This window comes from Abrus precatorius, unplaced genomic scaffold (genome assembly GCF_003935025.1).
Source record: "Abrus precatorius isolate BTA unplaced genomic scaffold, Abrus_2018 Scaffold9, whole genome shotgun sequence".
NCBI classification, from domain to species: domain Eukaryota; kingdom Viridiplantae; phylum Streptophyta; class Magnoliopsida; order Fabales; family Fabaceae; genus Abrus; species Abrus precatorius.
The window spans coordinates 30,948,932-30,963,853 of record NW_020874439.1 but is presented as its reverse complement, the minus strand read 5'-3'; the positions used below and the strand labels follow the sequence as shown (position 1 = coordinate 30,963,853).

Here is a 14,922-nt window from a genome sequence, read left to right as displayed (position 1 = left end):
CACCATGTTCAAAGACTTTACTCTCAAGTTAATATTTTTTAAACATGCAAGAGTTGTAAACATATTAAAGTTCTATATTAGTTTATAATTTTTAGTTATTATCAACCTTGACTTACTTTTCTGTTTTGATTTTACCATGCATCTTTCATTACCTCGGCTGAATTGTTGTCTGGAGGAAAACTCTTATTTCTGTATTTTGTTGGGTTTACTATATTTTAATGGTAAGAAATTTCTTTTCTATTTGTTCTGTAGAATATTGAAGGAATCACCTCAATGGCTGCAATCCATGGATGCTTGAGGTTTTCACTGCTGTCATTGAATTAAAACTTGATACTGATTTTGCAGATGTTCATAAAAATTTTGAGCAACTCAAGTATACACTTACTTATTTTCATGTGGGCAAGGTCTTCTCTATATTTTTAGCATGCAAGGATAAGATCAAATGAATGACTATAATAAATAATAGAACATTTGTTTTCTATGTAAGATTAATGATTGTGTCACATACTTGCCTTAGGAGTGTAATAACTTCTATAAGGAATATGGCAGGTAAAATAGTACAATACAAATCTATTCTTTTATTTTAAAGTTAATTTTTTTTCTATGTAAGAATCTTGTTTGTATAACCGTGAGTTGATCTGCAAACTCAAAGACTGGAGTTTTTTTCTTTAAAAAAAAATATTTTTCTTTTCTAAAAAATTTTATTTCTTTATAAAATAATAATTATAGTGACATCTTAGAAATTTTTTTTTAATATCTAAAAAAGTGATTAGTTATAATTGATTATAGTCAATTTTGGGTTCTAAATGTTTAATTTTGAATTCTAAATATGTTTTTCTTTTCTTAAAAAAAATATTTTTTTTTCTACAAAATTTTATTTCTTTATATAATCGATTTGATAAGGTGATTTAAAATAAATTTAAAATTGAACATCAACTTAATGTTTGTGCCTTTCCCTCCCCGCAAGCACAACACTATTGTCATGCAGCTTGCAATCTCTTCTATGCTATTATTGCCTCAATAGTTTCTTTCATTTTTATTATTCGCTAAGAATATTAGTTGCACAATTTACTCCTACAGCAATCACTACAAAAGACATTAGAGTAAATAAGAAAACCGATGAAGATACACATCCTTTTACCATAAAAATTGCATCACAATGATCACCACAAAAGAAAAAAATTGTGGGATTGATTAGCCAAAAAATGCTATATACCTAAAGCTACATTTTACAAGTAATTACAAAATACATAGTGAGAGCAAAAATTCAGTTCAGATTAATTTTAGCTGGAAGGCATACTCCAAGAGGATGTTTATCCACAAAAATTCTTTGACAGTGAACCAGTTTCAATACATATTCAGGTGAAGGGTGGTACTTTTGTTGAGCTTCGACAAAGCTTTTACCAAGAACATGTTCTACCCAATCCTCCATTGCTTTTTTCTTGTCTGATAAGATAGCAGCTGCAAGAATCTGTGCCATAACATCATACTCAATTTCCAGCATAAACTCTGATCCAAACTTCTTTCGAAATTGCATGTCAATGATTTTTATTATTTGCTCAGCAAGCAAATCAAAATTAAATGGTTTAAACACCACTTTTTCATCAATTTGATCGCATAAATCATTTAACCAGGCTTCAGGGTTTTCAACTATGGATTCACTTTCATGATCATTGTAATCATTGCCCTCTTCAACCTCCTCCAGAGGCATATTCAGATCCAGATAGGACCTTGATGCCTCCTCCACCTGTTTCAGTGTCTTGCATGACGCTTTCTCCTTGAATTCAGCACATTCAATTTGCTTTCTTTTAGTCAGAAATATTGTTTCGGAGGACCCTTTTTTCTGTGCAACCTTTACATTTGTGCAACCACTCCTTTTGGCATTCTCAGAAGCATGTCCAAGTGATAATTGCATTTGATATCTTTTAGCTTCTAGGATTCTTTCCTCAGGAAAAAGTTTATGCTCTTCCAGATCAAAAGAACCACTTCCTTTCAACACAGCAGAGGTTACAACAATTATTGCATTGTTGATGCTGATTTCCCTTCCGTGTGAGTAAGGGAATTTGCCTGTTTTTATCGCTTGGAACAAACTATTTTGCACCACAAAATCAGCTTTATCTACATTTTCAAGAAAGACAACAGAATGTGGCTTTTTACTCAACTCCCCAGCAATGTAATCCACAACTGTCTTCCTCATAAGCACATCATGGCAATATGAATTTTGGAATTCAAAAACCGAGTTTGATGGGTAAAACCTGTCTTGGGAGCTCAAATCCACAGAGATTAGGCTTTGTTTGTTTCCAAATAAAATTTCTGCAAGTGCTGAAGCAGTTTTTCTTTTTCCAATCCTATCTGGTCCAAGGAAAGCAAGCCATACGTCTGCTCTAACATGTGAGGTACCGCGCTTTCCAGCACCGGATCTACCAAGGGACACCGTGCGATTGATAGCATATATAGCCTCATCCTGCCACCCTACTTTTTCAGTGAGAAGATGGTAAAGTGACTTGAAATCCACTGTTTCAAATTTCCCTTCCAAATTTGGACCAGAGCAGGAAGAAGATCTAGCTATCTGGTGTGAAGTATTCTCATTCAAGGCATCAAAATCAGTTGAAAGCGAGTCTGACAAGTGCTGAAGATGCTTCTTATGATCACTTACTTTCGGCGTATCCGGCTCATGAGTAGCTGTCGCTGATGCATATATAGTTCCTAATCTCAAATCCGTGGTCACAGGAGTGAGTGATGAAGATGATGTGAGGTCTGGGAGACTCATATTGGTCTTAGAAGAAGGGGGTGCCCAAGTCTTTGAAACTTTTTGTATGTGGTCAACTTCATCATTGATACTAACAGTATCATAAGGTACTGAAATTGGTAGTATCTGTTTGAATGGAAGTGCACTTTGTAACTCTTTAGACATGTAGGAAATTTGATTAGAATATTGGATTTCATTATGGGATGGACCTTTGCTGCTACTTCCTGAACCAAATTGAAGTCCTTCATGAGATGGAGCCTGGAACCTTGATTTGGTGATTTCAAATTCAGGTAATGATCGGTTTTGATGAAGACGTTGACAAATATCACTCCATTTCCTTTGCAATCCGTAGATCTTAGCATTCAAACTTGTGTTTCCTTCACTAGTCTGCACTGGATGATGCAGTTCATTCTTAAATAAATACAGTTAAAAATTGCATTAATGAAGCATGGCATATGGATCAAAACATGATTATTGACAATGGAGTATCCAAGAATTTTAATCAAGAGAGAAATAAATGAACACGAAGGAAAAGGATTAATTTTGGGTTGATATGAGAAAATGCAATTTCATATAGAGAGAACCCTCTATTTAGTCTCCAAAGTTATGTCTTATCAACACTTAAAGAAATTTGTCAACTAATTAGTCTCTCAAAAAAAGATTCTTTTTACTACCACTTTGGTCCTTCAAAAAAAGATTTTATCACTAAGTTAGTATCTCGAGGATTTAATTTGTCAACAAATTAGTCCTCCAAAAATTATTTTATTTATACCATTTTAGTCCTTAATATGGACAAAAATGATGACCATTTAAATCATTGAGAGAGTAATTTGGTGATAAATAAATCTCTAGAAACTAATACGGAGATAATTTAATCTTCGAGAAACTAATTTGGCAACTAATTTTTTTTAGTCTCATAATAACAAAAATAACTTTAGAGGACCAAATTGAGGGTTTCTCATTTAATATAATTCACAATATATTTTTTTTAATTAAATATTTTATAAGAACTTATGCAGATGCTCTACGTGAGTTTTCTCGAATAAAGATAATTTAAGATTCAATTCAGACGCAGTCCCTTCAACCAATGCAGACAAGAACGTAGTTAGAAAGCTTATCGTTATTATGTTCCTAAAAAATAGTCTACACTATAGACTATGCCTAGCTCCATCCTGAACGTGTTGTATGATATAGTTCTCGGTTTGATTTCTTAATGGGAAATGTGTAATTTTATTTTATCTTTACCATTGTAGGCAATTATTATTATTATTATTATTGCGTACCTCTAAATTATTTTAGTGGGTGAGTACAGCAATTGGCCGCAAGAAGTTGCATGTATGTGTGTGAGGATGTGAATTTCTCTGCATGCATTGAACAAGGGAAAACAAGATTAGGTGATCAAAACACACACCTTTGCCACATCCAATCCTCTATCCGAGTCCACATTAACCTTTTGTAACCAAGGCAAGCTTGTTGAGTAACCACATGCCGAAGTAGCAGGACCTACCTTCAAAATATCACCAACTTCTTGTTCATACTTTTCATTGCATGCGTCACACCGAATTAAAGATGACGCATTCGTACAACTTAGGGGATTTTTCAGCTCTGAAGGTGTAGAAAAGAACCCACCAAATGGAACAAAGGACCCCATCAAGCTGCAAGTTTACCATGAAGTGGGAACTTTTTAAATCCAACGTGCAAACAACTGTCAGAAGCTAAAGTGCACATGATGAGATAGACTTAAAAAGCATCGTCAATCACACCAATATACATATATACACTATTATCATATTATAGGCAAATATATATACATCACAACAGGCTATTGAGCTTGATGGGCTCTAAAAAAAGGCCCTCTTAAGGAATCATCTAAAGGGTCGAAACTACATTCATAACCCAAAAGAGAAGAGGGGGCCTGTGGGCCAGGGGTACAGAAAAAGAAGCATTTATCATAGCATTCAGCAAAAGCCTGCAAATGCGTAAGCATCTATAAATCTATGTAAATCCTTCTATGCATGCCAAGATATAGATCATGGTAATGAAGAAGACTGATTGGAGCCACTCTAGGTTGGACGAATGGAATTGGCCTAAACCCCGCAAAATTCAAATTAACTTGTTCCCAACATATAGCATCACAGCAAAATTAATTTTTTCTATGAAAACAGACTAAATTGAATCATGAACTTCATTACAGTATGCTCTAAATATATTTAAGAAAAAAGAGAAAAGATAGATATCATAAATTAAAATTTTATAATAAGATTTTTTTTTTCTTTTTAAACAACTACTTCCTTTCTGTTTCCACTGTAACCACACAACTTTAGAAGTGGCAGAAAAAGGAGGAAAAAGAAGACGAAGAAAGGGATGCAACTAAAAGCCAAACCAGTTAGATCACAAAAATAAGTCCCGAAGCAAGTGAGAGATTTCAACAACACAAGCGAGTTGGAATCCTTCAATTCACACCTGATCATTTATTTGTCAATAACCATCTTCACATGTCAACTTTTTTCTCTATAAAAAATATTGTTACACACATCTAAACATACTACAACCTTTTCATATATATAATATTATAATACTACACAATATAATATATATAAATATCCAAAAGTGGAAGACCAAACCCATCCAAAACAGACTACAACAGTACACATAGGTTGGTTTAGTTCCAAGTTTCAAGTGAAGACAAGTACAAACTCAAACCAATGGAGAAAAGAGAAAGAAAGAGAAACCCACCTGGATTTAGGGTAGAGTCCTTCAATGGAAGGGGTGGCAGAGGTCATGGTCAGAAGATGTAGATCCCAATCCTTGTCAACAGTAGGGAACAACCTCAAGAACTTAGAATATGCTTCAGAGGTTCCCGCCACACCCAACAGCCACACCTTACCCCCATGAACCTCCAAAAACCTCGTCAACTGCGAAACAACAAATCCAACACCACCACCACCATCATCATTCCCCATTTCCCCAACAAAAACCTCAATCTCCCCGAAGCAAACAACGACACCAGCACCCGAACATTGCTCCACCAAACAACCCACCTCCTCAAACCTCAACCCCATCTTCTTCTCATTACTCCCACCTTCCCTCACAAATTCACCAATCTCCTTCTCCACCGAAACCACACTCAACCCACCAAGTTCACTATTCAAAATTCCACCTTTACCCATTTGCACACACTCCACGAAACTCTTAAGAGCACTCTTTGCATACACCCCCATCAAAAGAGGATTCCTTTTACTCTTCCTCCCAACCACCTCAACAATCCTTCGGCAATTCTCATCAAACCCCACAAAAGGGTGCCCCAAACCGTTCCGAATCGGTTCAAGATTACAAAGAAAAACCGGAGGAGACAACCGTGTGGAGCGAGAGAACATTCTAGAAGGTGGAGGAGGTTGAAGCAAAGCAAGCTTAATATCATAGCTTCGAAAGCCAGCTTCACCAAACACACGACTCACAATAGGGTCATCGAGAATCGAGAGAATGAAGTGCTTCAACTCAACCTTAAGCAACGACGTCGTTTGCTGTTGCTGATGCTGCATCATCTGCATCAAGTGGAAGCTGTCAGGGTGGCGACGCTGGTTCGCCTGAGACCGTTTGATCGCTGCCATGAGCGAGTTCGACACCGGCGGACCCTCCTCTTCGGCGCCGCCATCCACGGCGGATGACTTGGTGGTGGGGAGGCGGTCGAGGGAGACCCCGACGGAGAGTTCCAGCGCTCGGAACTGAAGGCGCGGCGAGTAGGAGCAGCTCCGGCAGCGGGCGCAGGCGTCGCGGAGCGCGGCGGAGGGGAGTGCCAGCAAGGCGGAGACGGCGTGGAGCGACGTCGTCTGGGCGTGGCTGCGTCGACGCGCCACGGTGACAGCGTCGTCTAACGCACGCGCCGCCTCGTCCGTCAAGCATTGCCTCGCTGTGCTTACCGGCGTGGGCATCGCCGGCGAGCATATATAAGAATAGAAATGTAAAAAAAAAATTAATATATTAATAATAGAAATAATAAGATAGAGAAGTAGCTATGATGATGATAAATGTGATGTTATGGTTTATGTGTGTTTGTGTTGAAGGTAGCAGTTTTGGGTTTGTAGTTGGAACTTTTTGCAGTGAGGTAATAAAAAAGACTTGAAGGTTTTGGCTTTAGTTGTTGAACCCCACAATTATTTATTCCAGTGAGTGTGTCAGGACAAGGGAAAGTTTCAGTCTTGGAAGAGAAGAGAGAGAGAGTAGTGAGGTTGTATTGTAAGTGTTGGAGTTTGAGTTGATAAGGAGGAAGACACTACTAGTGGTGTTTTTGTGGGGATGATCATGTTATTAATTTATTTCTTTTATTTGTGGAGGGGTCAATGTTATGTTGTGATGTTGGGTGAAGAATAAAGTTTACAATACAGTTACTGGTTAGATATTATAATAAGAGGTGATTTTTTTTTTTACAAAGTGTGTTGTGATAATCTTTTCGCCTTTAAGAAACTGAGATTAGTTTTGGACTTTAATGTATTTCACCAAGGGATAAGCTTTAGGAAAATAGTTTATAGAATTTTAGTTGAATATATACACTTAGAGAGATGTAAAAATAATAAATACTATAAGTGATGTAATATAATAAAAAATATTAAATGTGTTAATACTAGTAAAATGTTTATGAATAAAAGTGTAAACTTAAGTGAAAGTATTTGATTTGATTTTAAGAAAATGAATATAAATCATTTTTATATATGGTAAAAAAGTCAAATTTTAGAAAGAACTAAAAGTAAGTAAAAAGAAAAATTGAAGCATTTCCTTTTCTTTCAAACAGAAGATTAAGCAAAATTGTGTTTGTGTTGTAAGAGAAGAAATAGAAGTGTTATTTTGTACTTAAAATGAAACGTATGTTAGAGTGTAGTGTAACAGAAAACAGAAAATTAAACATGAAAAGTTGGAGAATACCTGTGCAATGTTTTGTGGGGTCCTTGTGTTTGGGCATGGATGAAACACATGGTGGGTATAGATTCTATGTGGGAGGACAGTGAAGAACTGAAGAGGTGTAAATTATTTATGGATCTATCAAATATTTCTATTAAATTTCACTTTTGTCATTTTTATTTTGTTTCAAAAACTTTCTGAGTGCTTGTCTTTCACGGTGAGAGAGATGCCGTGCCCACTCAAGCATATGAGGGTGAGAGAGGGTCAATGTCAAGCTTTTGGGTCTAATAGGGACCTTTTGTTCTTCTTTCTCTCTTTTTTCCTCTTTCTTTCTGCTTTTTCAGATTTAGTTACACAAAAGGGAAGACTATGGGCCTAATCTAAATTATTTAATCTAATCTCCATCGCTCATCCTAAGCTTATGATGTGACACAGGTTCAGTATTCATAATCGCAAGTTTTAATTTATATTTTAGTAAAAAATTTATTTATTAATAATTGAAATTTGAATTTACCTCGATTAGTATAATTTTTATCAATAAACTTTGTAAATCTGTTCATACAACATGATCATATTAATGTAAAATTTATTGATACAATATCTATAACAGGATTAATACTGAATCATCGATCATTTTGTTGATGTGGAAATTATAAAATGATATTGTGGGGCGAGGGATTACCAAAATGATAGATGATAAATTATGTAAGCATGACTAATACAATTAAACTTTGCATATATTTTAATCTGATTTGGTTTGATTTGACGTAAGCCGTCCCATGGCAGAAGATTGACCTGCATGATTAAACATATCAAAATCAAATAACTTACAGATTACATAAAATTAGCTTATGTTAACAAACCATGAATTAGATAATTTCCTCTTTTTCAATTGAGACTAAAGTATGTTTTTTAACCAAACTTTTTTCATACAATAATCGAGCCCTAATTGATATGTTTGAGAGATTTAATCGTTTATAAATTATAATGAACGTAATGATATTGTGTGATCGATATTTAAACAAAAGAGCACTACGCAGCTTTTATATGGAGTCTTGTTCAACGATTAATTAAAATTTAAAAGCCACCCTTTTTCCATCAGAAAAAGTGAATAGTAAAAACTTGTTCTTAGTTGACAAATTACATAAATCAAACTGTTCGTGATAAGGTACGCATGAATTAGTGCTTCTAAGGTACAGATTCTGCGTAATCATATTTGATCTATCAGAATCAATCTTAACAGTATTTGATCGTTGTTGGGACCTCTTCTTCTCTTTTATTAATAAATATGCATCTAAAGGAGGTATCTATTTACAATCATATAATTACATTTATTCCTATATTATTTAATAATCTCGATTAAATAATTCAATCACAATTCACCGTTGAATTAAAAAAATTATATTTATAATTTCTTTTAAGTATTCGATAGTTTATTGATATACATCAAAACTAGTGTACTATATACTTGAAATTTATATAAAAATGAAAATTATTTAGGTATATTAAATTACTCGATGCTAAAAAAATTAGGTATTAAATAATTAATATAATAATTATTTTTCTATTTTATTTATATATCAAAAAATATTAAAGTATAATTTATTGACATTAATATTAAAGTACAAGTTTTAAGTGAAAAGTTTATAAGTAAAAAGTACAGTGAATCTATTGATCAATGTGGTTCAAACTCATTAGTGTAATTTCTTTTTATTAAATTTTATTATATATTTTTTAAAATTTTTATTTGAGTTTCTTGTTGAAGAAAAGAGGGAAGGAGAAAAGAGAGTTTTGGGATCACTGACTTTTTTTAGAAGTTAATTAAATATAAAAAAAATTAAGAAGTTTTTCTAACTCTAAAATTCTTTTAATCTTAGTTTTTTAGTTTCTTTATTTGAGTCTCACTAACTTATATAGTAGAGCTTATCATTTATATTTCTATTTATTAGATTAAATATTTTTTTACATTATATATATAATATAAAAAAGTAATAATATCATTTATATATTAAATTTTTATTTTTTTAATATTAAACAGAAAAGAAAGGAAGAGGTTCACCCTTACTTTTCCTTCCTTCTTAAGCCTTTTAAATTATTTTTTTCTCTCTTTTTCTAAACTTCCAAAATTTTAATATTTTGAGTTTTCTTAACTATGTATAGTAAATTATGTCAAAGTCAAAGATTTGGTTAAGGCGACTCTGAGATGGTACGTTGTTAATATTGTCAATGTTGCAGCCCTCAAGGATATATGTTCCGAGTGCTATATTAAATCATTTCTAAGAAATATTTTTTTTGGGCGAACTCACACGTAAAAGCGAGATTATTGAGAATTTTGGCAAGTTTCAATAAATATTTAGCGAACAAAATGTCTCTTAGGGTATTATAGAACTTAATTAGTTACATTAAAAAATCTTATGAATAGATAATTTCCTTTTAGTTCATTTTATTAACTTTTATTGTAAAATTCCTGACATAATTCTCGTAAAAGCTTATTGTTTACCTAATTACACCGGAAGCACGACTTTATATATAAAATAACTTTTGAACTTATGCCTTAATTAAGGTTTTAAATTAAGAAGTTAGGGTTATGTTTAAAAGTATTTCTTGAAAAAGACCCAAATTAAAATGCTAAGATATTACTGAAGCATATCAAACAGTGCCCAAAAGAAAAAGATATGAAATTCTGAAGTGATTTTGAGCCACTTCATTTTTGTGGGACAAAATCAAATTTTATTTTCTGGGGTCGTACTCAAGTCTCAAACAGGAAGAAAATGTTAGCCATCACATTTATTGCTTAGATGCTTGCGTGGTTACCAATATTGGGCTTAAAATTACCTATAACCATGACAAAGGAGACACTTTTTCATTTCCTTTTCAAGTAATATATTTATTATAATATATTATATATCGTGAAGTTAATTTATGTTACTCTCATTCAATTTTTGTGCAAGTTTTTTAAAGTTAATGCACGAGCGTTCAAAGATAGAAAGGTGGCTCATGGATATTGGATGGTGGTGGGTCCTCAAGGTCAACAACACCTCAAAGGTTTAAAGGTTGATGTCCGATACTAACGTATTCTTGTGTTTTGCTTATTTTGTGGCTTCTATGTCACGACAATTAAGAGAAATTGCAAGGAAAAGATTGACGAGTAAGGACCATAACCATGTGGCCGAAAACAATGCATTTTGGGAACCATATGGCTACGTTTTTTCCCCCAGCCAAAGATTAAAGTCCAAAGCATGTCACAGTATATGCTACGTGGGAACAATATGCATGCATACACCATCAATCTAGGGCTCCATATATACGTGGAAAATGTGTAATTAGTAATTAGCTTTTCCGCAATCACGATCCTTGCAATTAACATTGCCGTGATTAATGGTTAAAATCACTTCAGTTTAAACTTTTCAAATTCAAATCTTCCAAAGTTTTCTCAAAGACACCAATCATGATTCATATAGTGATTTCCCATAGCTTGTTATCTAACATACTTTCTCCTGCTTTTTTATAAATAAATAAATTGTATTTAAAAATATTCATAATATTAAATAGTTAAATTGATAATTCATACATTAAATAAATAAATTAACTTATATGAATAATGAATAAGTGACTTGTTGTTAAGAGGAATTTAGTAATTAATATATACGAATATTTATTTTTTATAATTTAAATTATAAAGTATTAATAATTAGTTGTTTATGAGTAAGATCAAAATGTTGGCTTATCCTTACACGAAAAAAATAATTATTTAAAAAGATTGAAAAAAGTATATTGTTTGCTACTGTGGTTTATGATATATATGATTATGATTATTTTGCATTAAAGGATGTTATTGACCATTTTTACAGGAACGTCAATATGGGGGGTTTTGATAATCACTAAACCTTATAAATATCAAACCTCGTACAGGGAGTCATGCAAACACTTTCCAAGCGGCAAATTGTAGTAGGGAATTGGAGCGAAAGCTGCGAAATGGAACCTTGTTCCCTCTGTGTGGGGACGATTCACTTAGCCAACTTGTTAATTACTTTGATTCTGAAGAAGAAAAAGAAGAAAAGCAAACTATGATTAACAATGTACATAATTTATTATTTATGAAGCTATCTTTATCAATAATTTCTTGCTTGTGTAATTAATTGATTAACTTTTAGCAAACGGATAGGACTAATTGACGCTTATTCAAATTTGGTAATATTACACATTTAATTCCATCTAGTAAATCAGATTTTCAATTATTATTTGGCTTAAAAATCTCACAAAGTATATCAAGTTTATAAATTTTATATGATGTAAAATTTAATTAATATTTTATTAATTCACTTTATTTTAGTGCATGATGATATCATATTTAATTAAAAATAGCTACTAACAACTAAATTGCACATTAATAAATATCTAAAATATTTAAAATTTAAGATACATAATAATTATTATTATAATATCATATAATTCAAAGATTAAAATAACACTACCTTCCTTTTAAATTAAAAAATTCACAAAAAATTATGTTTTAAGATTACAATGAAATAATTTATAATTTTGTATATTTTTTTAAAAAAATCCTTAAATATCAAACAATTTAGAATATGAGTAAATTTATTTTCTCGTAAATAGTATTAAAAGTAAAGTCTTACATAATTTGAAAGTAAGATATTAATCATATCCCATGTTTTAATAAAAAAAATAAAAAATTTATATATAATCTTTTAAGGAAAAAAAATAGAGGATGAGGAGACTTGCTCTTGCCTATTTGCTTATGTGGGTATGTGTATAATATATAAAACCTATCTGTTACCATAATGAATAAAATTTGGCAAATTTACATTTTATTCCCTTATATAGAAGATGAAATAAGCAATTTAATTAATAAATTACATGATAAAAGAAATAATTAAGATAGATAAAATTGATTAAGTGGGAAGGATTTTGCATACGGATTGAGGTGTAAGAGGAGTGGTGTTGTTGTGTTTGTACCTTTGTAGTGTAGAGGGGAATCATTATCGAAACAAACCCCACCTTTTTAATGACGTTGAATAATAATTCATGGGGACCCTATCGTGATTGGACCATGTGGTCACGGGAGCAGCATCTTGTCACTTCATGCTTCACCCATTACATTATTATTATTAATTTTCATCATAGCCAAACCCTATCCGACACCTTACATGTAATCATGATTCAGTTCGCAGCAATTGCATCGACCAAAGCCAGCAATTGCAACTGTCAACGCATCTATCCATAGCTAAAGGAATGGAGTAAAAGCAAGGTACATATATGTCATCTCTTCCTATGCACAAATCTTAAATAATATCTTCCATCTCAAATCATATCACCCATTCTAACCCTTTCCTCTCTCTTTTCTTTTTATTACTTCACCAAACCGACACATCTTTACCCACTCTACTGCTTCCATAAGTTAGTGTTTTCTTCATACATATTAGGACAGAAATTCGAAGATAACAAAAGAAAAATATACTAATATTTGTATTTGTGTATTATATTTAAAAGTGATAATAGAATAATATATATAATTTTTTATAATTATTAAAAATATTTTTATCATAAAAAAAATGAGATTTCGGTGTTTTTTTTTCTAGAAAATATACTAATATTTTTTGAATTTGTGTTTTTAGTTTTCTTTCGTATCTCTGTTTCTCTATTGTATCTGTATCTCTTAATTAAATGTTACTCTTTGAGTTAGATTCATAATCCAAGGTCAATAAAATTTTATTTATTATTTTTCATTTAATAATCTTTAATTTATTTTGTACGATCGAGAGGTGAATTTAAAAAAGAGAAAAAGATAATTTTTATGAATTTAGTTAAAATATATCATTAACATAATTTTTTATACTTTTGTTTGTTTATAAACTATTATATTAGCAAGAATAAATTTATTTACGCACGTTAATTTGTACCTGAAGAAGGCCCTTGAGTTAACACCAAGCTATCTCCAGCCACTCGCTATTTTACAACTTAGTACTCACGACTTCCGACTTGCAGAACCGCACATGACATGGACAAAAAAGTTGTTGATGTGACAGATTTTGATTATTTAAATTATGATAAATAATGTATACTAATAAAAAATACTTTACAATTTTATGTAATCTCGTAACCATCATTTATAATTTTATATTCTCCTTTCAATATGTATTATTAAAAAAAAATTCATGGTTCATAACATATTTCCAGTTATATATATAAATAAATATAAACTGATATTAATGAAAAAGGAAAAGAGAAAAATGATAATAAGGGAACGCGAAAATATTTATGTACAAATAATATATCTTTCTTAAAAGTTGGACAGGGATACGATAATAAACATTTTTTCCCATTATTCTGAGTTTCGAAATTTTATTTATATTTTATTACTTTTTTCAGTCATTGAACTTACGTAACTGATAAAGAAAATTATTTCATACACATTTTTAAGGTTTAATTTTTTATATACAAAATTTGAAAAATATATCTAAATACTGATCGAATAATGAAAAATTATTACAGGTGATTTTTCCAAAAACATTAAAAAATTATAAAAGTTAAAATTCGTCAGTATAATTTTTTAAAAATAAAATAAAAATTAAATGGAAAATTTTTAAAAAATAATAAAAAACTTTTAAAGTATCCAAAATATGTCACTGACTTAAAGGCGATTTTTAAGAAAAAAATGTATTTTCATAATTTTCATAAAATACCATATTTTTCGTGATTTTTTATTTTTTTCATATAAAAAAATCCCATTTTTAAAATATTTTTATAATTTATGTTTTTACTCTTCATTTTTTCCATCATATATAGATCTTGTCTCAGATTTTCATTTATTCTCTTTCAATCTTTATTAATTATAAAAAAAAAAATACAAAAAACGTACAAATAGAATTTCTCATAAATAATTAACTCTGGGGGTTGTGCCAGTATAAAACGTAGATTGGGTGTTTGTGACCCTCTAATGTATGAGTAAAGAAAATAGCAAGGCAGCACCCTATCAAAATACTGCTATTTCTTAAAATATTGTTTTTAGAAAATTATGTGTCACGTGGTCGTGGTCCTTCTCCTACAACCTCTTTCTACGTTAATCATGTTCATTTTCGGAAGCTATATACACGATTTTCTCATGCCTACAACATGCATGCATGTCTCTGTTGTCCTTCTGTTTGTGCAATTTTTTTTGTTTTTTCAGGGCCTTGATTGTTAATTAAGGTACTAGAGAAAATAGAAAGCGTGTGATGCCATTATAATCCTTCAAAATATTGAGTGCATGTATGTGT

General features: G+C 31.5%; 1 protein-coding gene across 1 annotated transcript; it reads right to left on the bottom strand.

Annotated features, from left to right (window-relative positions):
* Nucleotides 1–1,212: 1,212 nt before the first annotated feature.
* On the bottom strand, nt 1,213–6,958 carry LOC113849573 (protein SMAX1-LIKE 6). Its single transcript, XM_027479574.1, has 3 exons — nt 5,486–6,958; nt 4,161–4,404; nt 1,213–3,136 (listed from the first exon to the last, which is right to left on the bottom strand). The coding sequence occupies exons 1-3, from the start codon at nt 6,679–6,681 to the stop codon at nt 1,268–1,270; spliced, it is 3,309 nt and encodes a 1,102-aa protein (XP_027335375.1). The 5' UTR covers nt 6,682–6,958; the 3' UTR covers nt 1,213–1,267.
* Nucleotides 6,959–14,922: the final 7,964 nt, after the last annotated feature.